The sequence below is a fragment of the Pelodiscus sinensis genome, chromosome 24 (assembly GCF_052426305.1).
Source record: "Pelodiscus sinensis isolate ZL-2025 chromosome 24, ASM5242630v1, whole genome shotgun sequence".
Taxonomy (NCBI): Eukaryota; Metazoa; Chordata; order Testudines; family Trionychidae; genus Pelodiscus; species Pelodiscus sinensis.
The window spans coordinates 6,646,269-6,673,418 of NC_143075.1; the positions used below are offsets into that span (position 1 = coordinate 6,646,269).

Consider the following 27,150-nt stretch of genomic DNA (forward strand, 5'->3'; position numbering starts at 1 on the left):
TTTAAGAAACCATGGTTTAGACTTGCCCTTGCTTGGGCTTGGGGTACTCATTGTTTGAACATGGTTACAATCTCAGTGTATAGGGAGCAAGCTACTGCTATCTCCTTGGTATCAATACCTTTAGTGTTGTTGTAAAACATGGTAGGTGAGCAAAAGGTGCTACATTTCCATGTTTTAATAAACAAGTCTAATTCACCATTGGGGCTTGATGTTGAAATGGAGTCAGCCACTCATTTTGTACCTCCAATAATTCTGTAAGCTGGGAGTGGGGAAATCTCTATTGGGTTCAGAGGCCATTGATCCCCAGAAATATCAGTCGGACCACACACAAATGAGAAGCAAAAACAAACAAAAAAGCCAACCCTCACTGACCTGACCTCCCCAAGTGAAAAGGAGAGAAATAACCTGCACAGGTATTGCCCCAACTGAGAAAAAACCTTCACTTCCCTCAAGCTCCAGCCCCATGGGGAGGACAGGTTAGTGCTTACCTCCATGGCTAAATTAACTCTTCTGGGGACCGGGAGCTGATGGATTTTGTCGAGCCCTCCTCCTTTCTGGGGTGGGGCTAAAAATTAGAGTTTCAGTGTGCTGAGGTGGCTGCTGGAAAGCTGGCTGGGAGGGGGTGGGGCGGGAGGATCTGGCTGGGAGGAAAAATGCAGAAGCAAGGCTTGGGGGCCCCTACCTGGCACAGCTACTTCCTCCCTCTCACAGGCAGAGCCCGCAGATCCAATCTGGCCCTGGCTTGCATTGAGTGGGCCCACAAAGCTCAGGGCTTGCCCTCACCTACCTCCTCTGCAGCAACATGAGCCAGCCGGTAATGGCAGGAGTGCCAACACCAGCCTGCAACTCTGCCGGGGTAGGAGATGCTAAGTCCTGAGCCTTGTGGGCCAGATCCATCCCAGGACTGTAGGTTGCCCACCCCTGCTGTAGGTAAATGAATGCAAATACAATTATTATTTTCCCGTATGTCCCTGATTTGCAGGCAATCATAAGTTAAACTACAAAAACTATTACTGCAAATTACTATTACAGCTTCTTAAACTCACGACTTAGTTTTTCTTAGCAGCAATAGCATTCATGGTTGGTATTTGATAAGGACTTATAGTTATACAGTCTTTTTTTAATCACATGTACATGGAACTTCAGGTTTAAGTTCACTTTATAAAAAATTAAAAAAAGATTTCCACGATACCAGTTAAATGTTACAGCAGGCTGAATCTAATTAAGGATATACAGGGCTTCCTTTTGGCTTTTCATTCTGCACAACCAAACAGCCATTCCTTTGTACACGTTCCACAAAAGGTATCTGTTGAAGCTGCCACTAAGTTATGTAGTCATTCAAAGGACTTATCTCATACTAGCACCTTTAGTTCTACCGAATGATCTCTTAAGAGTGTGTTTCTTGAATTAAATAGAAGGAAAATGTAAGTACTGACATCATTTAAAAATGACAAATCTATAAATAGTAGAGCCCAATATATTTTATATAAAGATGACTAAAACAAGAAAGGGGGACAACTGTCTTTTAATAAAGTTTGGAATTAAAAAGTCACTTAATAAAATTGTTTGTTCCTGTATCACATCAAAAAGTTTACATGCAGGTCATTTATTTCTATATTTTTTCATAGAAAATGAAAAGCTGTTAAAACCCACAAAGTTTGTCTGCTATGGCCAGTTTGGGTGTATTCTCAATGGGCTGCATTAAGCAAACTTAAGTTAATCAAAAAAACCTTAAGTATCAAAGAAACAAGTCAAAATATTCTCCAACTAATAACAGTTAAAATATATATATTTATAATTCCAGGCCCTCAAAAGAAATCATGATAGTTTAAGAACAAAGTTTTGAGTCATTATGAATTAGCCCAATTTCAGCATCTGCCATGAGATGCAATAGGGAAACTGGCATTAGAACCTAACATAAATGAGTTTCCTTAGGAGCTATACGGATCGTTATTTCCCTTCTGGAACAAACAGAATTTAGGATTTTTTTTAAAAAACGTATCTACTCTTTACTAATTTGGAGAAACCCCAGCGATACCACGCATGTACCTTGTCAGCTGAAATTCTATATATTAAGGCCTATCAGACTTGTGTATGAACTTAGCACACAATTATGAAGCAGACAACAGCATCACGTGTGCCACCCTACTATTTGCCTCCATATATGTGCACAGCACCTCAGTCATACGGGGCAGGAACACCATGTAAAAAAATCTTAATTGTACCATTAGCATCCTCAATGCCACAATGTCTGCAGTGGACCTTGAAAGCAACACATGATCCCAAATCAGTGGGATACCGAAGATTCTCCAACTTGTTATGAAAGATAATTAACCTAATGCAATTTGGTTAGAATGCCAGTTTCTTCAAGAAACTGATACTTCAGACAAAAATAGAAAGATCCTCCTAAAATAAATTCAACTGCTTTGTCACCACCCTCTTAATTACTTTATATGAAGAAAAAAGGCATTGTTACAATGGCTCAAAACCGTTCTTTTAGTTATATGTAGAGTCAGTCAACAGGCTCCAGCTTCTAGCTAGCGAAGGTCTTTCCCATGTCTTCCTTCCCTTTGTATTTCCTCTTGCCATGTGTGAAGGGTATATACCTGTACTTTACCATATGCTGTAAATAAAGAGATATCAGTTTAGCTGCTAAATAGAACTGTTTGACAATCTAATATTTCAATCAAAACACCATAATATGCAAATTAAGCCACAATATGCAAAGCTCTAAAGTATATTCACTAGTTTAAAACTGATAAGATGTATGTTAATGTTCTCTTATGATGCTATTTTCAGTCACAAGCGACTCAAAAGATTTAAATGGCACTTTTTTCTGTATTAGTGTACACACACACACACACACACGAACGAATGGCCATATTGGGTCAGTCCAATGGTCCATGTAGCCCAGTATCCTGTCTGCCAACAGTGGCCAATGCCAGATGCCCCAGAGGGAGTGAGCACAACAGATAATCATCACGTGATCCCTCTCTGGTCATCCATTTCCAGACAAACAGAGGCTAGGGACACCATTCCTACCCATCCTGGCTAATAGCCATTGATGGACCTATCTAGCTCTTTTTTGAACCCTGTTAAAATCCTAGTCTTCACAACATCCTCTGGCAAGGAGTTCCACTGTGCACTGAGTGAAGAAAAACTTCCTTTTGTTTGTTTTTAACCTGCTGCCTATTATTTTCTATTGGTGACCCTTAGTTCTTATATTGTGGGAATAAATAAATAACTCTTCCCTATTCACTTTTTCCACACCAGTCATGAGATTCCAAAACTCTTTAACCAACCTCATTTAAGAGTCTGTATCAAAAAAAGATACGGTATAATACAGTCAAGATGGTTAAAGGATTAAGCAGCAGAGACATATTAATATAATACATTATAGATAGGTTTAAGAAAATGATCGTGTTAAGTGAAAACGTGTTATGCAGGGTCAATTTTCCCACTGAAAATAATGGAAAAGGTGGGGGTTGTGTTTCAAGCAGTGGTGTCTGTTGGGACCGGGACATGAGGTTGGGGGGAAAAAGGAGACTGGGTTACAGCATGGAGGGAAGGAGTTTGGCTCTGGAGAAGGGAAGGAGAGGGAAGGAGAATTAAGTTCGGAGTATGCCCCTGTGAAGGGTCTGCCGGGACCCGCACTGCATCCGGCGAGGGGGGGTTGCCAGGGAACGGCACAGTGAGTGGCAAACCCTCTGCTGCTTTGCAGAGAGGCGAGAGAAGCCCCCTGCAGCTGCTGGCGACGGCCAGCTGGGGAAACCCAGCCGCCAGCCTGCAAGCGGGGGTGGAGAAGAGGGGGAGTCAGCAGGGAACGGCGCGGCAAGTGACAAACCCTCCACCACTTTGCAGGGAGGCGGGGGAAGCTCCGCGCAGCCGCCGGCAATGGGCCAACTGGGGAAATCGTGTTATTCTGGGGACGGTTGTGTAACTGAAAAACATTCCCTAAAAAAATCATGCTATCGCAAAAACGTGTTAAGCGGGCACATGTTACTGAGGAATTACTGTACTACAGGTTGTACCTCTAACTGGGACTCTCTGGTTTAGCAATATCCGTGGTCCATCAGGACCTCAGATGCTCCTGAACTAGAGTCCAGGGGAGTGGAGCAGCAGTGGTTTAGCATGGGCTAGTAGGGGAGAGACCTCCCCTGGTCTGGCAAATCCCCTAGTTCGGGACTGGTCAGGTCCTGAGTGTGCTGGACCAGGGAGGTCCAACCTGTACTTAAATTCAGAATGTGACATTTTGAAATTTTTATTTTTAAATTTCTATTTACAAGAAAACAAGCTATAGAAAATATACAAAAGCCAACCTGAATTATTTTGCTGCATTTGTCTTTCACAATATGCATCACCAATGTGAGATCCCAACAATCTGCACATTATAATGCAGAAATGCTCTGGATGAATGCTGCATATTATCCATCATAAACACCAAATTTTACTTCAGAAGGTATTATTTGGCTAGCTCAGAATCCTCTGAAGAATGAATGTAAGAGGGCTAACAATTTCAGGTCTAGGTGTTTAAACTAATTTGATTTTCAGGAATACTGAACATTTATATTTCCAATTACAGTTTGTGGTTAATTTTGCCTAAGATTAGGTACTTAAGTTTAAAAAAATTGGCCATACTATACCCACAGATAAACATCCACAGTGCTCCTTGGCTAGCAACATGGAAAAACACTTTTAAGCAGTGATATTTTATCTTCAGAAGATTCAATCCAATCTCAGCACATTACCTTGATTTGTCTCTTCATAGTGATACAGAACAGCATAATGAAATACATCACAAGGATTGGCCAGAACACCGGAACGTTGAAAGCCTCAAAGAACGTACATACCATTGCAACAAGAATGCCTTTAGTAGCAGAATGCCTTAAAAATAAAAGGCATAATTAAATCCCTTCCACACACTGGAAGCGTCTTATGACACATTCATGTAAATGCTTTTTATTTTAAGAAAAACAGACTTATGTATCCACTCACCAGAATTTAAACTCTGGCAGCCTTCTGATGAAGGGTCGAAATTCCTCATTTTGTTTTGTGGGTAATGAAGGACCATCATCTGGATAAAAAAAGCAAAAAATAGCAAATAAAATACCCGATTATCACTATTATTCTCAAAGCCTAGCTACAGAATAGAAGAGCTTTTTGCAAGTGTAATCCTGATCAAGGAAGGACATCTTGCTAATGCTTGATCAAATAATATTTGTTTTGAGACTGATGTCACATTTGAACCCAGATCTCCAGAAAAGTCCAGAGTATTAATGCAATATGGAACGTAGTTCCAACCTTCCAAAAAAAATTTCACTCTGAGGAAGTGAACATCTGAGGACATGTTAAAGCCCCACAGTCCTTATCAGTGGAAACAGACAGGTTATACATCTACACATGCCATCATTTATAAGCAATGTCAAGGAAGAACCTATAGGAGAAAAAAATATATTATTTAATTCCTCTAAGTATTCACAGAACAGTCAATGTACAACCTGTTTTGGACAGTAACAAATTATTAAAGTTATACAGAAGCTTTTGTGGATACAGTTGAAGTGCAGAGCTGGGAGTCAGGATTCTAGGATCTGACAGATTGCAGGGTGGGTTAAACAATTTTAACCAAAAAAATAATTTTTTTAAAATTTAAATCAGACTGTTATTTTTTAAAAACAACAACTACATTTCTAATTTAAAAAGTTACAATTAAATCTCATCACAAACATGCTACACCCATACTTATAATCTCATAAAAATGAATTAATGGCTCTATCATCTCCAGCTACCAACTCTTGCTTCTTGAAAGTTCTTGGCTTCTGGGCATCAGACCAACCCTATCTGGGAATATTTTGAAGACATTAATTCACTGAGTAAAAAGGAAAATGTGTCAAGTGTAAGCAGTGCAAAATCATGATGCAGGGCTAGTGGCAAGAATGAATCAACATAGGGAAAACTGTGTATTGGGAGAAAATGATGTAGATGAAAATATAGATATGTATGAAAAACAATGTGGATCAACTGGTTAATAAATAATTTGCTTTGCAAAGCACCATACTTTAAGACTTTCTCTGCCTTATTAGTGTGCTTTAACAAATAAATTCCCAAGCTGTTTGCTATATTGAATGTTGCTGGGAAAAACAAGTTTAGCTAGCCACGGAGAGGTGCTTCTCACCTTGCCACAAGCTGCTGCAGTGAAAGGGCTGGAGTAGTCCTCTTTCTCCCTAGCACAGTCTGCATACTGAACCCCTCATCCCCAGTCCCACCCCCAAAGCAATGATTTAAATGAAGCATGTACATTTTCATTTTATTTTCCAAAAAACAACCGCAAAAAATTAAGGACTCAATTATTTCTAGTTTTCAAATAATTACTAAAGCACAACTTTTAAATTCAAACTCCATTCTCGCTATTGAGGATTTTCTTCTCTTCCTGAAGATGTCTGCTCACATGAAGATATGTGAAACTGGTAAAGTGATTTGGAGAATAGTTTAGTTTATATTCAAAATTATAGCAATGGGAGTCATGTCCGCTATACCTGAGTCTTCCATTAGAGAGGGATCTACTTTTGGCGACAAGAAAGCTATGAAGAGATTTAGGTGGTAGATTCCCAAGGCATATGTCACAATGTACCAACCCTAGGAAAGGAAAGGGGGGGGAAAAAAAAGTCAGACTGAAAACTTCTCACTAAATAGCTTCAAATACTTGTTTATCAAGACTAAGACAAAAACATTTATCCTGGTTTTAGTATCTTCCCCTAATTACTTTATCTACAAGTCAAAAGTTTTCTGGACTCCGTTTTAACAGCTCATGTACAATGGGCGAAAGACTCGTCTTGCATTAAATCTAAGTATTATTTATTTAAAATATTTTTGCCCCACTCTATTTAAAATATTCATGGTAGCTTACAAAATTTTAAACACACTATATATTATATAAATAAATTAAAATGTGAAACCCTAGGGGGACATAAAACCTGCTAAGACATCTCAAGAGGAGAACGAACAAACATGCACACGCACACAGATGAATAAAAAGGGTGCCTTTTTAAAAAATATATGATCCAGTTTGATAGTTGGATCCTATAACTCAACTGCTCTTTTTGTTTAGTATTTCTTACTATAATAGATTGTGCTAAAATTTACTATGGAATGTTTCTAGCTGCTTTTGCTTACAGCTATGTAAAAAAAAGTGACTTATGAATTAGAGGACACATAAGCAAAGCAGGAAAAATCTGAAAGTTTAGTTAGCCTTGAAATGTAGTTTAGACATTGTAAATTATAAAGTGTAGAGGAGCTATGAGAGGACTGCTGGTCCCTGTATGAGATGCAAACAGGAAGCTAAAACATGGAGAGTTTTCAGAAGTTTATTATGCAATTTCATTAGAACATGGCAGTAGTGCTTCCCTCTGTCTGCTACAAAACAGCAGTCTTAACCATCCTTTTCCAGATTATGTTTCAGCCTACAGTTTATGTATATGTAGCAGCTCAAATTACTATTGCTATTAATTGGAGTAAAAACACAGTACACTTTCACTTTACACCATACCAAAGTTGTGATTATTTTTCCTATGGAAAAGAGAATAGCTAAAACAGACATGTGTATGTACTAGGGATGCAAGTGACTAGTCGACTACCTGATAAACATAACCTAGTCACTTCCCCCGTCCCATTGGGCTGGGGACGGGTAGGCAGGGGAGGCACAGGCACAGTGGGGAAACAGCAGGGTCCACAGGGATCTTGCTAGATTGCAAAGGCAGAAGTGCAGCAGTCGGAATGTGGGGCGAGTGGGGATTGCTTGAGTCCCCGCTCGCCCCAGCTTCCCTGCTGCTCTTCTGCCTTTTAAATGTAGTAAGAGCTGTGAAATTCCATCAACTACTCGATTAGCTGATTAATTGAAATTTAACATTCCTAATATGTACTTGACTATTACTCCATGACACTGGGGGAAGTTGCTAGTTTAAGAATCTGTTCATTCAAAAACTTTTTTCTATGTTGAAATTATTTTGTTCCATGTCTATTCATATAAACATATTTCTTAGCAAGTGTTTTAGTGAAATATTTTATTCAGTCTAACAAAAATTAATATTTTAAGTAACAGTGTTATTCTTAACAGCATGACAAATGCAATAATTTTCATTTTCCTACCTGTAGTAGATAAACTCTAATCATGTAGACAAAACTCAGACCCAGAGTTACAACCCATCGTACTGCTGTATATGGAGTAGATCTGTCCAGCCAGGATTGGTAGATCTAGAATAAAATGTAAAGTGTTTTTATACACAAATATTGTTTATAGAGTAATTTCACTGTTTCAGAGAGACCACAAGTTTTAAGGAACTTTTGGTTAAACATCATAATTTAAATTTAAAAAAAAGTTTTAGAGCTCTGGTTTACCTAGCACTATTTAGACTGGTTACTTGCTTACATTCATTTCATTCAGGTCAAGCTTTGCTAATAAAATTCAGTTTCACTTTCATTTCTAGTCACTCAATTTCTGGTTCTTAAGCACTAGGGGTATGTCTACACTACAAAGTTAATTCGAACTAACAGCAGTTAGTTCGAATTAACTTTGATAGGCGCTACACATACAAACCGCTAGTTCGAACTTAATTTGAACTAGCGGAGCGCTTAATTCGAACTAGGTAAACCTCATTCTACGAGGACTAACGCCTAGTTCAAATTAAGCAGTTCGAATTAAGGGCTGTGTAGCCATTTAATTCCAACTAGTGGGAGGCTAGCCCTCCCCAGCTTTCCCTAGTGGCCACTCTGGGCACCACTAGGGAAACTCGTCTGCCCCCCTCCCGGCCCCGGAGCCCTTAAAGGGGCACGGGCTGGCTATGGTGCCTGTGCCAGGTGCAAGCCTGCCAGCACCCAGCCAGCAGACCCTGCACCTGGCACGGCACGAACCAGCTACCCACTGCCACCCAGCCCTCCGCCTCTTCCTGGGACCAGGCTGGCGGCTCCCAGGAGCCTGCCCGGGTCCACAAGAGGCAGGCGCCCGCCTGGTCTAGTACAGAGATCGTGGACCTCATCCACGACCTCCGCACTAGGCACAGGAAAGTGGCTGTCTAGGGCAGGATAGCTGCCAGCCTGGCCACCCGGGAGCAGGTTAGCATGAAAATCAAGGTGGTCCACTGAGACCCCTGACCCTGATCCCTGAGCTTAGAATGTCCGTACTGGGTCAGACCAAAGGTCCATCTAGCCCAGTAGCCTGTCTGCCGACAGCGGCCAACCCTAGGAACCCTGGAGGGGATGGACCGAAACAATGACCAAGCCATTTGTCTCGTGCCGTCCATCTCCAGCCTTCCACAAACAGAGGCCAGGGACACCATTTCTACCCCCTGGCTAATATCACTCCATGGACCCAACCTCCATGACTTTATCTCACTTCTCTTTAAACTCTATTGTAGTTCTAGCCTTCACAGCCTCCTGCAGCAAGGAGTTACATAGGTTGACTATTTGCTTTGTGAAGAAGAACTTTCTCTTATTAGTTTGAAGCCTGCTACCCATTCCTTTCCTTTGGTGTCTCTAGTCCTTCTATTATGGGAACTAATGAAGAACTTTTCTTTATACACCCTCTCCACACCACTCATGCTTTTATAGACCTCTATCATATTCCCCCTCAGTCTCCTCTTTTCTAAGCTGAGAAGTCCCAGTCTCTTTAGCCTCTCTTCATATGGGACCTGTTCCAAACCCCTGATCATTTTAGTTGCCCTCCCCTCTCCCACCCTCTCTCTTCCCCTCTCCCACCTCCTTTTCCCAGTTTCCCTGAGTTTTGTTCAATACAGAGAGTTTCTATTTTTGAACACACATGTCCTTTATTTTGTACATCAGGAAGGGGGGCTCGGGAAGGGTAAGTGGAAGGAGGTGAGGGAGGAATGGGGTACGAGCCCCCGATGGGGAGGACTGGGGTGGCTCTGTGGGCTTCTCGGGGTGGAAGCTCTCCTGAAGCCCCTTGATTGACCTCCCCTCCGGAAGGCAGCCTGCGGCAAGTGCAGCCGGGCTGATGGCCGAGTGCTGTGAAGTGCCCAGTGTGGGCACTAAGGGCACTCCAAGCCAGGACTGCTTTGCAAGTGGGGAACCCCTGAGAACTGTCTGTCCGGGATGGGGGTCGGGTCCCTTTAAGTACAGCCCTCGGCTAGCCTGAGACAGCAGCTCCATGCTAACCTGATGCCCTGCCGGCACTGCTTCCAGCCATCCTTAACCTCGATTCAGGGTCCACTCAATGTGGACATGCTAGTTCGAATTAGCAAAATGCTAATTCGAACTAGTTTTTAGGTCTAGATGCACTAATTTGAATTAGCTTAGTTCGAATTAACTAATTCGAATTAAGTTAGTTCGAATTAGTGCTGTAGTGTAGACATACCCTAGTATACTGGCTACCAGATTAAAGCTGTAACTGGCAAGGTGATCTGTTTTCAGTTTCATAAATACATTTATAATAATGTTATGTTTAAACCTTTGGTTTAAAACAGATTTTGAGCCCAAGCAACCCAGAGGACACAAACAAAAATATGCTTATTAGAAAATTTGTGTTATAAGTGTTCTGGAAATCATAAGTTGTGTGTATCTAACTTTGAACATCTTGAAGGGAGAAAATGTTCAGAAAGTGCTAAATACCAATACAAAAAACCAGCCTTCTTTAAGATAGCTTAGGCTGTGCATCTAAAAGTCACACATCACTTAAATATTTGTGTATTATGTTATTTAATCTTCGTAAGTACTCATGGTTTAGTAAAACATACATTTTAGGTTTTACTAGCAGACAGTAATTGCTTGAATTAATTATGATTATACTAAGCTTTTTGGGACTGACTCTTCAACTGAGAGCAACTAACATGATGATGTCATTAAAGCAATAATAAATATGCATACATGCTGTTAAACATTTAAACAGTGATAGAAACATTAATTAAATTATGTATGTCATCAGAGTTGCAAGACCATCCATTTTTAAAAAGCAAAATTTTAAGGATGCTTTTTACAGTAATCAGTAACTTAATTATTCCCTTAAACTGAAACAGCCATGACTTAAAAAAAGTTGTATAAATCCAGTGATCCTAGTTCCCAACATGATCTCGCACATAAAACTAACCTGTCCAAGTCTTGTGAAAAATCTATAGACCACTGAAGATTTGCCATGAACAGATTCTCCAATACTGTCCCCTTCTGACATTGTTGCTGAGGAAACAAAACATTTATACAGATAACATATTAAAGATAAGAACTTAACACGGTGAAACTTTAAGATATTTTACACATGCGCCAGCATTCAGGTGTGTGATTTCATATCTTGCTGATCTGATATTGCTTGAAACAAATTAGTATTGTCTGTGAAACATTTTTGAAGACAATACATTCATGCATTCTATTTCAAGGGAAATGTCAAGGAAGAAAAGGGTTAAATATGTTTTGCAAAGGGAGGGAAAGGATCCAAGACATTTTAGGAAAAATTATATACAGTAACAGCGGTAAGGGCTCTAAGGGATATTTTCACTCTGATATGCCATAAGTCAGAATAATCTGGAAACACTGACATGATGTAGTGTGATGTTAGTCTTTCCCCACCCTTAATATCTTAAGGTAAACTGCAAAACAACAATTTAAGAAACCTATTTAAGACTCCCTACCCCCAAAATCAGTAAGTGATGAACTATTTAAATAAGTTCAATTCTGGCTTCTGTACTTTGGGTTCCATCCAAGAGCAGGCATCACAAGCACCTAAACTGAAACATCTTCCTGCACTGTTTGAAGCATTTGATGTTGTCAGCTGTATCTTTGCCAAAATGAACATCTCAGCAACAGCCTAAAAAAAATGTTTACCTTTAAGAGCTTATATTGCCTTCCCCCCTCACACTGTAAGAGTCAGAACCCAGAACTCAGGTGAAAAATATTGTTAATATATGCAATACTTTTAAAGCACACACTTTCGCTATTGATTCAGGATTCTTCTCCACCCTAGTTAAACAAACAAGCTCTGTAGTTTGCTTCAAGACACAAACAAAATCATATGGAATCCAAGCAGCAGCAGACATGCCACATCACCAAAGGTAATGAATGCCTCATATTACTTCCTGGATTCCCATCTGTGGGCAGGACTATGTTGCTCTCTGATACTGTGAGCAATTTTAGCTTTACAGTAATTAACATTTAGAAAGTATTTTTCACCTGAAGATCTTAAAGCAATACAGATATATGAAGTATTAGTAAACCAAGGAAGATTAAATTGTATTAAATCCTGTATTGGAGTGACAAATAGATGGAAGAAAGCTTTTGGTCCTAATGACAAAACTCGGCTACCCTCTGAAGCGATAATATGGAGATTTATGAAAGGCTACAACTCTAAATTTCTCTCTGGGTGCACAATAAAAATCCAAAAGGTATGCATTATTTCTCTCTTACATAGGAACAATAATCAATAGTGGGAAGGAGTCACTATCACAGTATCAGAGGATTAATAATGAAAATCCAGAACTTCAGTTCCACTTCGACCCTAGCTATGTAGAGATAGAATACTAATAGAGATGTAGCCGTGTTAGTCTAGTCTAGCTGAAACAAAAAACAGGGCTATGTAGCATTTTAAAGACTAACAAGATGGTATTCCAAAGGAAGACTCTTAGAATTTGACAATACAAAAGTGTCCGTCGGATATCCAGGGCAACAGATAGGAATTTTTTTTCTTCAGTTAACTCCATAGGATGGGGAGGGGAGGAAGATAACTCAAACACCCAACATGCTTTTATTTGTAAGAACTTCCTCTCTTATTACTTACTACCTTATTGATGTCTATGCAGAATCTGGTGTTAGTACTCTTCCTTTCCTAGTGCAAACTAATGGTTCCTATCAGCCTCTTTTAACTATTTAGTCTTTAAGGTGCTAATAGACTTATTTGTTGTTTTTTAGGTTTTTCCTGTTTCAGACTGGCTCAGCTATCCCTTTGAAACTTATCTACCCAATAACGAGAAGTCATGCATCTGACAAAGTGGGTCTTTGCCCACAAAAGCTTGTGCTCCAATACATCTGTTAGTTTATAAGGTGCCACAGGACTTCTCGCTGTTCTTGCAGATTCAGACTAACACAGCTATCCCTCAGATATTTATCTACCCAATGTCCTCTTCCCCCCCCCAATTTTTTTTTCCTTTCCCCCCTCTCCCCGTTCCTTCCTTCCCTTATTTATTCTTGGTTCTGGACATTGAACACTCTGGTCATCTGAAGACGTAGGCTGTGCCCACAAAAGCTCATGATACCATCTACATGTTTTGTTAGTCTTTAAAGTACTACCAGACTATTAGTTGTTTAAGTTTTTACTACCTTATTATTAGCCTCAAAACTGATGATTTTTCAAACCTAATCTAAAGCAGAACCATAATGGCTACAAAGACAGAAATCTTTCATCACAGAAGAAGTGTTTCCTTTCTATCAATAATACCAATATCCATGTGAGAATCTAATGTTCTCATTATGTGTTCTACTCAATCATTCATGCGGTCTTCAAAAATCAAATCTGCAACAGGATCCAGCATCCCAATCTTGCACACAGTTATGCATGCTAGGGCTTTGGCTATGCCAACGTGTACATCAGCAAAACTTTTGTTGCTCAAGTGTGTGAAAAAACACACTCCTGAGCAACATAAGATTTTCCAGTATAAGCACACATATGCACAGCACTATATTAGTTGGAAATGCTCTCATGTCAACATGGCTCTACTGTCATTCCTTAAGCTAATTTTATGATGTGCACAGGAGAACTCTCTCTCATTGGCATAACAACACTTGGTTCACAATTACAGACTTAAATCTGATCTCTAATCTGAAAACTCAAAATAAGGCTTACTTGTGATACCACGCCATTAAAACATAGCATAAAATTTCTCTTTTCCTTACAGTGAGAGGTTATCAAAAAATCCAGTCCCATTAATAAGTAGCCACTAGCCAGGGTAGACTGAAATTAGTCTAATGAACAACTTAATAGAGGCTGAACCTTTAAACAGAGTGCTACCGACATAAAATATGGTTCTATAAAATTACTGTACTACCTGAAAAATATATTTACCTTACAAATACATGAGTTAGAATAAATTAATTTTTGGCTCACTAGGCAAGCATTACCCATCCCTCAATTCTCTTCCTTATTTTATTTGTAGTGAAGGAGTTTCATACATGTCTTTTAATAGCATGCAGTGTAAATAGGTCAGAGAACTCTCTGGACATTAAATTTTTTTTCTGATTATAAAGACAAACAAAACAAACAGAATGAGAGCTGAAGAAAAGGATGCAATTCCCTGTGTTAGTACAAGAGTAGGCTTTCATGAGTAACAGACTCGCTGTTCTGCTAGACTGCCCAGCGAACAGCCAAAGGCACAAGGCAGCCCAGTTGATCTCAAGCTTTGTAAAGCATTGTAGCATACTTCTACTTTTCACTAAAAGTAAAAGTTTCCTTTTACAGCAGATTTTGTTCCTATCCTCCTACACATCATGCACCTGGCCCTTCAGAGAGACATTCCCAGCAGCTCTATGACATTTCTGCACTGTCAGAAACAAACTTCCACGGGCGCTCAAGTCTAGCGGGGTCTTAACCTTGGTGAAAAGAGGCGAGGCAGGAAAGAGACGAGAGAGGGGAGGCCAGGCAGGTAAGCCACGGGAACGCTCATCTGAAGCAGAGATGCAGGCGGCCCCCAGCTGTGGCTAGAACCGGCCCCGGTGGGCAGCGGGATAAGAACCGCGGAGCCAGCTCGAAGGGGCCGCAAGGATCCCGCTGCCGGCTTGGGGCCAGGAGCGCCCCGCCTCCCCCCACGCACCGAGTGACCCCTCCCGTCCTGCCACACCCGAGGGCCGTTCTCCCCGCCCTGCCCCCGGCACGCCTCACGGCCGGCAGGCCCCTTTCCTGAGGCGCCCCCTCCCGGCGCCCTGTGCGAGAATCCCCGCCCCGGGGGACACCTCACCATCTCCGGCACGGCGGCCGCTTCCCAGTTCCCGGCACCCGCCCCGGGCCCTCGCTCCCGCCTCTACCCCGAGGGAGGGGGGAAATATTTCACTCACGGGTGCCGGAGCCGCTACAGCCGGGGACAAGTCTCTCCTTCCGCCTTCCCCCCCACCCACCACCACAGCATCCAATATGGCGGAGGGGTCAGAGACAACCACTTCCGCTTCCGGGGGCCAGGCAGGGGAGGGGCTCAGCCTTCCCAGAAGCCCAGGCTGCTGGGGCGGCCCCATGGTGGGAACGCGGGGGGGTTGCTGGGGTTACCGCCTCTCGCGCTGGGGCCGAAGCTCTGGCCTCGCGGGTTACGTGTAAAGGCTGGAGAGGCCCGTTTGAGGGGGAGGGGGCCTGTGGCTGGGAGGAGGGACTGAACTAGGATGAGCAAGAGGCGGGTTGGGTCTGGAGGGCTCAGTCCCAGCCGGTTTCCTGCAAAGGAGCAACGTGCAAGCTGCAAACAGTCAAGATCATCTCATTTGAAGAAGTGGGTTTTGCTCACGAAAGCTCATGATACTAATTAACAAATATATATACATATAAATGATACTAATTCATACGCACACATACACTAATGATACTAATTTACATATATACAGACGTATGTATTTTAGCTGTCGATTCACATGTGTTAACGCCTGCCATTAATGCAGTCCAGGCTTAACATGTTCATTTTTTAATGCGTTAATCGCAGGTGTTAATGCTACGCTGCCCCTTTGAAGTGCCGGGGTGGTGCTTCAAAGGGGCAGTGCAACATAGAGCCCAGGGTCAGCTGGGGAGTCCCCAGCAGATCCTGGGCACCATGCAGCATTTACCCAAAAGCAGAACCCGGGATCAGCTGGGTAGTTCCCAGCTGACCCTGGGCTCTAGTGTCCCTTTGAAGCACCAGGAGGCAGCAAAGGGGGGTGGGGGGGGTGGGGGGAGGGGAGGCATGAACTAGTCCACTTCAAAAGGGCAGCCCATTGTAGAGCTGGGGATCAACTGGGAACTCCAGATGATCCTGGGCTCTGCCTTGTGCTGCCCCTTGGAAACGCTGCCCTGATGCTTCAAAGGGGCAGCGCTGCATGGAGCCCAGGGTCAGCTGGGAACTCTAGCTGATCCCAGGCTCCATGCAGCACTGCCCCGTTGAACACTGCTAAAGTGATGATTCAGTCCTACGTGCCATGGTATCAGTGTTGTGATCTGAGACGTGCTCATCATGCACCTGAGATTCTAGGTAAAGTAAGTATAGGCAGTTATTTCCCCAGTCTTCCAAACGATATGCTGGTTTGTTTCCTAGAAGTGCAGTTTGTCATGAGACTTGAAAATACGGCATTTGCAGGGTTTCCCCATTTGTCACTTCTCAATTTGAGATCACATTTGCTTACAAATATTTAAAAAATGGGGGTAAAACTGGCAAACTCAACCAGGGATCCAAATATCAAACGAACTATTTCTTTGCACACATCATCACCAGTAATAAAGATTCTGAAGGATAAAATATTTCCCTCACGTTTGTAAGAGAAAACATTAGCAACTGCCATTTGTCATGTGATTTGATTTATTTTTTTATTCAAAAGGAGCCAGTAAATACCTCAGAAAAACTCTAACTTTATTATGCACAGAATAGTAAAGAACAGCAATGCAAAGTTACATAGATTTATTCCAATAAATAGGATAATTGGCACAGACAATGTAATAATACCGACACTTAGGACAATACACAAGATATGCAATTTGAAGGATATGAATGTACATGTACTTATTTCTATAAATCACATGCAGTTCCAACGTTAAGACCCTTACAATTGTTGGATGGAAGGTCATGGCCTCTTCCTTTCCCCACATGCAGACACATCCACAATGCATCAGGCGGTAGGAACACATTCACCTTCGAGTTGCAGTGAGGACGCCTCACTTAATCCCTCCCACTGATTATGTTTTCTGCTCCTTTATTTATACTCAACTTGGTCGTTTTAATAATATCTACCAATCAATTACTTATTGTGTAAGATACCTATTATGACCATATTTAGGTTCATCCGGCTACTCAGGATGTTGCAAAACTATGTGCTTAATTAACAGTTTTATGGCTGTATCAGGAATTTTTCACTTATCAGAAATGGTATGTACCAGTACCAGGTTGTTTCTGGTCTTCTTGACATAGTCTCGTGGTGCCTTGTAGTATCTGCATGACTGTGCAAAACATTCCTGCCTCTCAAAGCTCCCCCAATCTTACCTGCGTGCTTACGCACACCAGACTTGAGACAGGTCTAGGTTCTGCTTTGTTAAAGATCCGTACTTTGGACAATGCCAGGACAGGGCCTGACAATGCAGATGTTGTTTTGGTCAAGGCAGGGCCGTCTAGACTCCCCTACACCATTGCAGTTTAGATCTAGATCCTGCAGCTGGCTTTGTGCAGTGCAAGGGTTCCCCTGTATGAAATAAGTTTTAATGTCAGGGCCCCAGTTAATAATTCTGTGGGTAAGACAGTAGACTGAATAGAATCCAGCTTCCTCTCCCATAGCTGCTTTATCTTTGCAAGGCTAATAAAAGAAAAAAATACTGCTGTCACTGAAGTAAGTGGCTCTGATTCAGTCTGCAGAAATCAGAACTGCACAAGGAAATGAAAAATTGTATATCATCACTTCTTGGAGTAATACTACACTAAGAAGTTCTACTGTAACCTTATGAAAATGTCTATTTGAATGTGGCTCTTGAACGGAAATATTGATATCACTACAGTGTATGATACATTTTTGAGCTTGAAATAAAACCACTATAAATTTGCCATTTTAAAGGAAAAATAGAGTGATTAGTTCCAACACCTTAGGTATTTATTAGATAAGAATATTTATAGTATAGATATTTATTAGACAAGAATATATATAAAAATACTTTTCTTCAGACATAACTACCATTCTTTCATTGGCTTTATATCTCTGACATCAATGACACCTAGAAAGATTGAAGAAAACTCCTTTCTTACTGGCTAGTTTTGGAGGATGCTTAATTCAAAATGTTCGTCACTTTGTGGCTAAGGGGATTCTTTCATGTTTCTTCTCAAATACTCAATGTCCAAAAAGTCACTCAAGTACAGTTTTGCTGATACAGTCTCTGGATTCTAGCAAGATTTTTGTTTCACCTCAAAAGTAAACTACAAAAATATATCAGATTTTATAGTAAACTTTTTAATTCACATAGATATGTTAAAATATTTATAAAAAGTTAAGTGGCTTAAAATTCATCATACTGTATTTGAAAGATCTCCTAAGTGTCTTATTGCAATATGCACCCTCGCTACCATTTTTGCTTTCCTAGGCTGAGAATTTCCCTTCAATCCCTCATCCAGTGCTCTCTGATGAAATGTGATTTTCTAAATTAATTTCCAAAATATTTTCCTTCATATGTTAGAACAATTAATAATGGCTTGCTTGCATGTTGCACCACTATATGCTCATCATAACTTTAAACATGCAAAGCACTTTTCTTCAAAGAATCTTGAAATATTTTACAAGGTTTATATCCTCACAATACCTGTGAAGTAGCTAAGCATTATCAGGTCCAGTACACCAAGGACAAAGAGGTTTGTAAGAGGCTCTGTGCTACTATTGTAATACAAATAATAAATCATAATTATACAGATGGGGAAAGGGAAAGTGATTCTCCAAGACCACATAATAAATCAATAGCACAGCTAGAAATGGATTTGAGGAAATCCAATTCAAATTTCTCTTTTCTAATTGCCACTGTTGGGGGTAAGGATTTGCCTTCTGCTTTCACTTAGGGCTTGTAAAAGCCCCCCCACAAAAACATGTTTTATGTTTTCAACTAAATGCAGGAATCAGAATATGAAGCTCCTACTATTAAAATCCACATTAAAAATAGTCAAACCTCTGTGATTGAAATTGGCCTATTGTAGGAGATGCAGTTTTATAATGTTGATATTTGGTATTTTGCTTAAAGTTGTGATTTGTTGAAGCCTCCCCCTTGAGTCATGAGACTATAGGACAACCTTATTTTGCATTTTAAAAAAGTAAGTTTTCAACCCCGGTGTTTGTCTAATTAGATTAGATATTTTGTTTTTCTTTCAACAATCTATTCCCCTAAACAAAGCCTCCAAAACCAGAGGGCAAATAAAAAGAACCAATATATATTTATTACATTTCATGGCTTTCACAGAGATTTTTTTCCTCCTTTGACTCACGATTTCTGAATGCTTTGGCACTGTCACCACGTATGTCCATAGTAGCTAATAACGGTTCACTTTCGTTGTACTTAGGGGGACCTCCCCACTGCCCTATCTGGGCTTCATTGATTCTGCCACCTACTCCTGTTCCCACGTGGAAAGCCGCTGAAGCCAGACAGACACTCAGGTGCCACCTGTGCACAAGCTTGCAGGGGCTGGGTGGTCCTCAGATTATGAACTCTTCGGGGGGCAGGGACCCTGTATGTCGTTATTTGGGGCCTGCACTCTCCCCAGGGGGCTCTCCAGGCGCGGCCGGGCTGCATCCTTTGCATACTCATAGCGGGGGCAGCGCTGCTCTCAGCCAACTCACGCAGCTGTAGAGACACCACCAGTCTTCCGGGGAGGGGAGGGGAGGAAATCAGCCCCGCCCCGCCCCGCCCCTAGCTACCGGGGAGCCAATGAGCGGTGGGATGCGGTTGCCATGGTCTAGCGTCGCTGCTCGGAGGGGAATGGCGGCCCCCGGGCCCGGCCGCTACTTAGGGGCGGCGAAGGCGGAGCGGCGGGAAGGTGAGGGCCGCGCTCTGCGGGGGAGGGGCGGTCTCTCTGGGGCGCCTGAGGGGAGCGCGCCGCGAAGGCGGGGCCGGGCGTCTGGGAGTCTGTCTGGGCACCCGTCTGGGCACCCGGGAGGAGGCGAGCTGGGGGCGGTTCTGTCCGTCTGGACACTGGGGGGGGAGTCTGTCTGGGCCATGGGGAAAGCTACTGGCGGGGGGGGGGTCTGTTCTCTGAGGGGGCGGAGCGGTCACCGTCTCCCGAGCCCAGAATCGGCCCCGCTCTCATTTCTGGAGGGGAACAGCTTCAGGGGGCAACGGCGCTGAGCCCGGAGAAAGGGGACACTGGGCAGGGGAAGGGACTGAACGAGCCTCGAGCACGAGCACTCACCGTGCTCCACGGTCCCGCCCCACGAGGGATGTCTTAGTGCGTTAGGTGAGTCACCAGGAAGCCTGGGCCAGTCGACTACGTGCATCCCCCCCCCTCCCCAGGGAGCCCCTGGCGCCCCTGCTGTATCAGAGGCAGCGGGACAGGGAGCAGGAGCCGGCTTAGAAGCCAGGCTCCCCCCACTCTGCACTGGCTTTGCGGTGCTGCCTTGCTCCCACCCCCCACACACCCACCCGCTGCCTCTATTAGAGGCAGGGGCAGGGGAGGTTGCAGAAAGCAGCCTCTGCTCATGGTGGGCCCTGACTCCCTGTGGACAGAGGCTGTTTTGTGGCAGCAGCCCCTGCCCACGGGGGGTCTGAGCTCCCTGGAGACAGAGGCTGCTCAGTGGGATGCAGAGCAGCCTCTGTCCATGGTGAGCCAGGCTGGGCCGCCACAGACAGAGGCTACTTCAGGGCAGTAGCACCTGTTCGTGGGGGGTCCAAGCAATGAGGCATGGGGAGTCTATCTGGGGCATGGAGAAAGTCCCTGGGGACAGGGGCTGCTGCCACCCTGTGCTGCTGCCTCTGTATCAGAGGGAGCAGCAGGCAGTTGGTCCACAAAGGGAGCTGGTTTTTAAACTGACTCCCCTTGTGGACTGGCTCCTGCCTGGCACCCTGCACTGCTGCCTCTGATACAGACGATATAGAAGCGTGGAGTGGCAGGGGGCTCCCTGGGAGTGGGGTCGGAGCACACTAGCTGCCCGCTATCTATCATACTTAGATTCTACCCACTGGGGCTGTTTTTCCGGAGAACACTTTGAAAGTATAGGTTTAAAACACAGTACAAGTAGGATAACTTGTTTCTTGCTAAAATAAAGGAGTGTGCCCTTTTTCTGGCATTTAAGCTATTTTAAACACAATTCAAAAAAAGTTTTCCCCTTACAGCAATTGTTTCATTTTATGTGTGTTTATTCTTGATTTATACAAGTTATGACATGCCAAGTAATATTTAGATGTAGGTGGAGTTGATATGCTCTAAAGCAGGGGTGGACAATAATTTTTGAAGTGGTCATGGGCTGCCCAGAAGGGGTGGGATCTTGTGTGGAAGGTGTGGGGGCTTGGGTGCAAGGGGCATGGCCTATAAATAGCAGAAGTTAAAAGGGCTCATGCCTCACCTGCAGCTCCCAGGCACCACATTAATGGGGGGCAGGAACTGCAAGCCCTTTCAACTCCTGCTATTTTAAAGGGCTTGCTGCTCCTGGCCTCGCTGCTAGTGTGTTGTCTGGGAGCTGGGGATGTGCAGGCCCTTTCAATTACTTCTATTTAAAAGGCTCATGCCTTCCCCATGCCTGTTGCCTGACAGCCACTGGGAAGGCGCAAGCCCTTTAAATCGAAGCAGTTGAAAGGGCTTGTGCGTCCCGGCTCTTAGGCATTGTGTTAGTGAGCATGGCCAGGAACTGCCTCATGGGCCAGATAAAAGAGCTAGGTGGGCTGGATGCAGCCCACTGAAAGGCTTTTGCCCACCCCTGTTCTAAAGGGTTTTAATAAGTTAACCGATGTAGATCCAGATGCTCATGTTTATAAGATGTGTATGTAAATACTAAACCCCTATGCTTATATTTGGCATAAATGTTATTTAATGGTTCAAGACAAACAATTCTATGCAGATGTGTATAAAAATCTACAGAAAATGATTGTTGCTTTTCTGTTACCAGTCTTTTCAGCATTCAAATAGGACTTTTGATTATTGAGCTAGTTCCAGAAATCTCATCCTTTTACCTAATACTGTATTTATCTTGTTTTTCAGGATTTGGGCTGTATGTTTATCCTAATTCTTTTTTTCAGTATGAAGGAGAATGGAAACAGGGAAGAAAACATGGTAAGGGGAATTTGTTTTATTCATAAACATTGAACGGACACTTTATTTCATTTATCTAACTTTTTTTAGTTTGTAAAATATCTGTAGAAACACTGTTATGCACTGAAGCATTCTAATCTATAGTCACTAAAGAAACTGATTACAACTAAATTTCTCATCCCAGACATTATTTCAGTAAAATCCTATTGTGCATGGAGAATGCAGGGACTGTCTTTCTCCTTCTCAGTTGGGAGCCATGTCAGTGAGGGTTTAGTTGTTTATTTTTGATTCTCACTTGAATGCGGCCCCCAACTGATTTTTCTGTGGGTCAGCAGCCCCCTACACCAAAATGGTTCCCCACCTCTAGCTGTGGGCCATTGGCGCGGTCTATCTTTTCCATAGTAGTTCCCAAAGTATTAGCAGTGAGAGTGATCCAAAACATCAAATATGAAATACAGATACACAGGTAACTTCAGGTATATTCCATTTGTATGCATGTATCTTTTTTAATCATTCAGTAAATCATAACCTTTCCAGTGATGTCTGTCTTTATGCAAGATGGCTCATGTATCTCAGTTATGTTATATGCATATTGTGGCCAAGTTCTGGCTGTGTCCCATGGGGCCTACGCTCCTTACGTGGTTATTATATGCCTCAGAGGCTTGCTGTAACTCTATATGCTGCCTCTTGTGTTTTTCTGTAGGTCGGGGTTACAGCTTATTGAGCTATTTTCATCATTGACGAAGTCAATGAATGGGGAAAGGGAGATCCCTCCGTAGTCCTGGACCTCCTTTTCCCAGAACTAGTTATTTCTGTGGTGTGGGGAGGTTGGTGCAGGGAGGTTGGGGAACCCAGGCCCACCTACTATTCTAGGTTCCTGCCCAGGGACCCTAGGCAGTGGCAGCTGCTCAGGTTTTCACTCTAGCTCCAAGACAATAGCCTTTTCCCTGGGCTGCTCCCCCTAGGGCAGTGGTTCTCAAACTTTTTCGCCTCTGGATTGTCTGGCATAATGCAAATCTTTCCATGGACTGCCAGTTGCTAATGGAAACTCACTGTTAACTACATAATTACAGTATGCCCCAGCCATTTTACTAGTGCTGCAACTAGGGCAAATGGTTTAATTTAAATTATTAAACAGATTAAGCATTTAAACTCTCATTAGTTTCAGACTTCATTTTAAATAAAGTAAAATAAAGTAATTTATGTCCAACATAAAAGATTTCAATGTTTTCTTTATTTATGGTAGGGGTGGGGAACCGTTTTTGGGTCAGGGGCCACAGATCCACAGAAAAATTAGTTGGGGACCATACAAGTGAGAATCAAGAAACAAAAACGAAACAAAAACAAAAAAAACACACTCCTCCAAAAAAAAAAACCCCAAGCCTCACTGATGGACCCTAACTGAGACACCTCACTCCTCTGGTGCTTTAGCCCTATTGCTGAGGGAAAGATTGAGGTTCAGGGCTTTCCATAGGCCAGATTTACTTTTCTGGGATTCTGGAGATAGTGGATTTTGTGAACCCCTATAAGCTCTGGGGTGAGAACAAAAATGAGGGGTTCAGTGTGCAGGACAGGGCTACCAGCAAGTGGGATAGGGATGGGGGGTGCAGGATCAGTGCGGGAGTCGTGATGCAGAAGCAGGCTGGGAGTAAAGTGTCTGGCTGGGGGGAAGGAGCAAGAGCAAGGGAAGATGCAGTTTGTGGCCAGGACAGGGGGTGCAGGAGCAATGGTGGATGCGAGAGCAGGGTGGGGGTATGTGCCTGGCCAAGGGGGAGATGCAGGACCAAAGGAGGGTGCAGGAGGGGTTTGGGGTAGGGTATCTGGCTAGGAGGGAGAGGGCAGGCGCAAGGGAGGGTGCAGGGTCTTGGTGGGGGAAGAGGGATTGGGGTCTGGACATGAGTGGGGATGCTTATCTGACTTCGCACTTCCATTGCTCCCATTGGCTGCTGGTTTGTAGAGAGCTGCTCCCTTGTAAGACTGTGCTATCGGTAGCAGGAATTATTCCTGTAATATATTGTGACCAGAAGTAGCACAATCCTATAGGCTACGTCTACACTGGCAGCTTCTTGAGCAAGAACTGTTTCGCGGAAGAGTTCTTGCACAAAAAGTCTTCCACAAGAGCGTGTCTACACTGGCATGTGCTTTTGCGCAAGAGCATCTATGGCAGTGTGGATGCTCTCTTGCGCAAGAAAGCTCTGATGGCCATTTTAGCCATAGGGGTTTCTTGCGCAAGAAATTTATGGTGCCTGTCTACACTGCCCTCTTGCACAAGAGCTCTTGCACAAGAGGGCTTATTTCTCGTGGGGAGAGGAATAACTCTTCCGGAAGAAGCCCTGTTTTCTGACACTAGACTGTAAATTTACTTGCTCAAGAATGTGTGTGCAGTATAGACACCCAGCAAGTTTTTGCGCAAGAACAGCTGTTATTGCGCAAGAAGCCACCAGTGTAGACATAGTCACAGACTATTGTTTCTAAACAGAAGACCAAATGTTTAGAATTGCTACCCATTTCAGCGCTGGGGTGCGAGGGGGGCTCCTCTGTTGTCCTCTGCACTTGCTTTGTGTTTATGGCAACCCAAGTGGTACTGTGTCAGAACAGGAAATCCTGAGAGTTTTTCATGGTGGTACAGAGCAAACCATGGGGTGGGGTGCACTGGGCACAACACAATAAAGCAGCATTTCTTGGTTTACACCAGCTCTTCGGTGTGGGGTGAAGGTTGGGGACAAAGTCCCCAAGTAACCCTGTTCCTTCTGGTAGCACCCCCAGATCTCCTTGGGAAGACAGGCAGCCCCCCCCCCATGGCTTCTGGAGGAGCCCTGCTCTGCACAGCTGCCCTACATGCAGCCCTCCCCACCTCAGGCATGTAGCTGCCTGCATCACTGAGCAGAAGGCAGGATGGGCAGGTCCCTCAGGGGAAAGGCCTCCAGGCAGCAAAATGGTGGCATCCTTGCCACTTCCAGGGCTTCTCCAGTGACCGTTACAGCACCTCCCTCAGGCAGTACCTGGACACAGCAGGGCCTGCAGGTAGGTGGCATGGCACAGCACGGGGAGGAGGATGCTGATCTCCTGTCTAACAGCTGGCTCCCCACAGGCAGGGTTGGGGGCCAGGCTGTGGCGGCACTAGAGGGCTCCTGGCAGCAGTGCATGGGCTGCTGCATCCCCCATTGAGACTGCTGCCCAGGTAGCACCAGTCAATGACTGCAGCAGGGAAAGCCTTGCTGCCATTCCGCCAGGAGGAGTGGGGGGGCTCAGCCCTCCTTCCACTCCCACACAGTGGAGAGACAGCACATGCTCCCCACCTCATGGGAGATGAATGGAGAGCGGAATCAAGCCACAGACCACTAGTGATCCGCAGACTGCACTTTGAGAACGACTTCTCTAGTGCCTTTTCTCTGGTACCTGAGGCTATGACTACACTACATGCTTCTTGTGCAAGAAGCCTTTTGCACAAAAACTTTTTGCACAAGAGCACGTCCATACCTCAAAGCACATCGCAAAAGCCATGTGCAAGAAAGCTCTGATTGATGGACATTCTGTAAATGGCAGAGCACCTGTGCTTTTTCCCATAGGGGTTTCCCCTCTGGAGCATCCACATTTGCCTTCTTGTACAATAGCTGTAGCGCTAAAAGCAGTTATGCCTCAGAAAAGGAGGTTTACCTATGGCGGAAAAAGCCCTCTCTTCTGCCGTTTAACTGCCCGTTTAATTGCGCAAGAGCTCATTTGAGGTGTGGATGCTCTGCAGGTTTTTGCGCAAAACCAGCTGTTTTTGTGCAAAAAACTTGGTGTAGATGTAGCCCGACTGAATGTCTCCTATATCAGCTTCTTCACAAACACATTGTCTCCTCTCAGTCCATCCCTTTTCTTCTTCCCCCTGCCTTACTTGGAAAATCCCTTTTAAAGCATCACTCCAGACTTTAATTGGTAGCAGGTGCCTGATTAGCCTGCTCCTTCAGGCCAGCTATTAATTAGCCTCAGGTATCTGTCTGCCTTAATTACAGGGCAGCAGACTTTGGGAGTTTATTCACAGAACAGAACACTTTATCCAGTGCCCTGCATATCTGTCCTCCATTAGAGTGCAACAGCCAGCTACTCTTAAATTGTTTTCTCCTTTCAACTTGCTTTTAATGGGCTTTTACCAACCAGTTCCCTGAGTTTAAGTGTGCCTTCTAGAAATCCATTGTCTTCATTTGCCGTTCTCCCTCCTGCCATTTCTTAGTCATGAATTCTTCTATTTTATGATCACTTTCACTCAAACTGCCTTCCATTTTCAAATTCTCAACATATCTATCCCTATTTGTCAAAATCAAATCTAATAAAGTCTTTCCCCAGTAGCTTTCTCTACCTTCTGCAATTAAAAATAGTCTCCAGTACATTCCAAGAACTTGTTGGAAAATCTCTGGCCTGCTGTGTTATTTTCGCAGCACATGTGCAGGTAGTTGAAATCCCCCATCACCACCAAGTCCTGTTTTTTGGATGATTTTTGTTGGTTCCACCACTAGGCAATCTGTAGTAGACCCCATCATGACACCAGCTGTATTTTTTAGCCCTTTTATTCTTAACCAGAGGCTTTTAACAAGTATTTATCTTATTTCCATCTCAATCTCTGTCCAAGCATGTACATTTTTAACATATAAAGCAATACCTCCTCCCTTTTTTCTCTCCCTGTCCTTTGAGTAAGTTGTACTCTTCTATACCAATTTTCAATCATAGAGTATGTCTACACTACCCCGCTAGTTCGAACTAGGAGGGTAATGTAGGCATACCGCACTTGCAAATGAAGCCCGGGATTTGAATTTCCCGGGCTTCATTTGCATAAGCGGGGAGCCGCAATTTTTAAATCCCCGCTTGTTCGAACCCCGTGTAGCACGGCTACACGGGGCTCGAACTAGGTAGTTCGGACTAGGATTCCTATTCCGAACCACCGTTACTCCTCGTGCAGCTGGAGTGGGGCTGGCGAGAGCAGGCCCAGCAGCATGGGCAGCCTGAGCAGGGTCAGTGGCCTAGCGGCTGGGAGCCCAGCTGGAGACAGCAGCCCAAGCAGCGCAGGCAGCCTGATCAAGGTCAGTGGCCTACCTAGGCCTGCAGCAGTGGGGCCAGCAGCCCAACCAGAGTGGAAAGCCTGAGTGGGGTCAGCAGCCAGAAATCCAGTGGGGGTCAGTGGCAGCAGAGCCAGCAGCCTGAGTAGTGCCAGTGACCAGAAGCCTAGCTGGGGCCGATGGCAGTGGGGCTAGCAGCCGGCACA

The 27,150-nt window shown here is 43.8% G+C and overlaps 2 protein-coding genes across 4 annotated transcripts in view; one reads left to right on the forward strand and one right to left on the reverse strand.

Annotated features, from left to right (window-relative positions):
- Window positions 1-1,506: 1,506 nt before the first annotated feature.
- Window positions 1,507-15,186, reverse strand: RER1 (retention in endoplasmic reticulum sorting receptor 1). Of its 3 annotated transcripts, none has more exons than XM_006124667.5 (7): window positions 15,037-15,186; window positions 11,093-11,178; window positions 8,143-8,247; window positions 6,534-6,633; window positions 4,996-5,074; window positions 4,749-4,884; window positions 1,507-2,623 (listed from the first exon to the last, which is right to left on the reverse strand). In XM_006124667.5, the coding sequence occupies exons 2-7, from the start codon at window positions 11,171-11,173 to the stop codon at window positions 2,534-2,536; spliced, it is 591 nt and encodes a 196-aa protein (XP_006124729.1). In that variant the 5' UTR covers window positions 11,174-11,178; window positions 15,037-15,186; the 3' UTR covers window positions 1,507-2,533. The 3 variants fall into 3 exon arrangements, with proteins under 3 accessions (XP_006124729.1, XP_075762824.1, XP_006124730.1); XM_075906709.2 differs by lacking the exon at window positions 15,037-15,186 and adding an exon at window positions 14,940-14,960; XM_006124668.5 differs by lacking the exon at window positions 15,037-15,186 and adding an exon at window positions 14,575-14,771.
- Window positions 15,187-19,304: 4,118 nt separating this feature from the next.
- Window positions 19,305-27,150, forward strand: part of MORN1 (MORN repeat containing 1) — a 178,143-nt gene continuing 170,297 nt past the window's right edge. The window contains 2 exon segments of the mRNA XM_075906074.2: window positions 19,305-19,703; window positions 21,858-21,929. Of these exon segments, the coding sequence (XP_075762189.2) occupies window positions 19,595-19,703; window positions 21,858-21,929 (181 nt within the window). The 5' untranslated portion in view covers window positions 19,305-19,594.

Excerpts from the sequence above, each read along its gene's own strand:
- RER1 (XM_006124667.5), bottom strand. The coding sequence starts at position 11,173 with ATGTCAGAAGGGGACAGTATTGGAGAATCTGTTCATGGCAAATCTTCA. Across the intron at positions 5,075-6,533 it reads CTCTCTAATGGAAGACTCAG|ATGATGGTCCTTCATTACCC; the intron begins GTATAGCGGACA and ends TTTTTTATCCAG. Across the intron at positions 2,624-4,748 it reads CTATGAAGAGACAAATCAAG|CATATGGTAAAGTACAGGTA; the intron begins GTAATGTGCTGA and ends CTTTATTTACAG.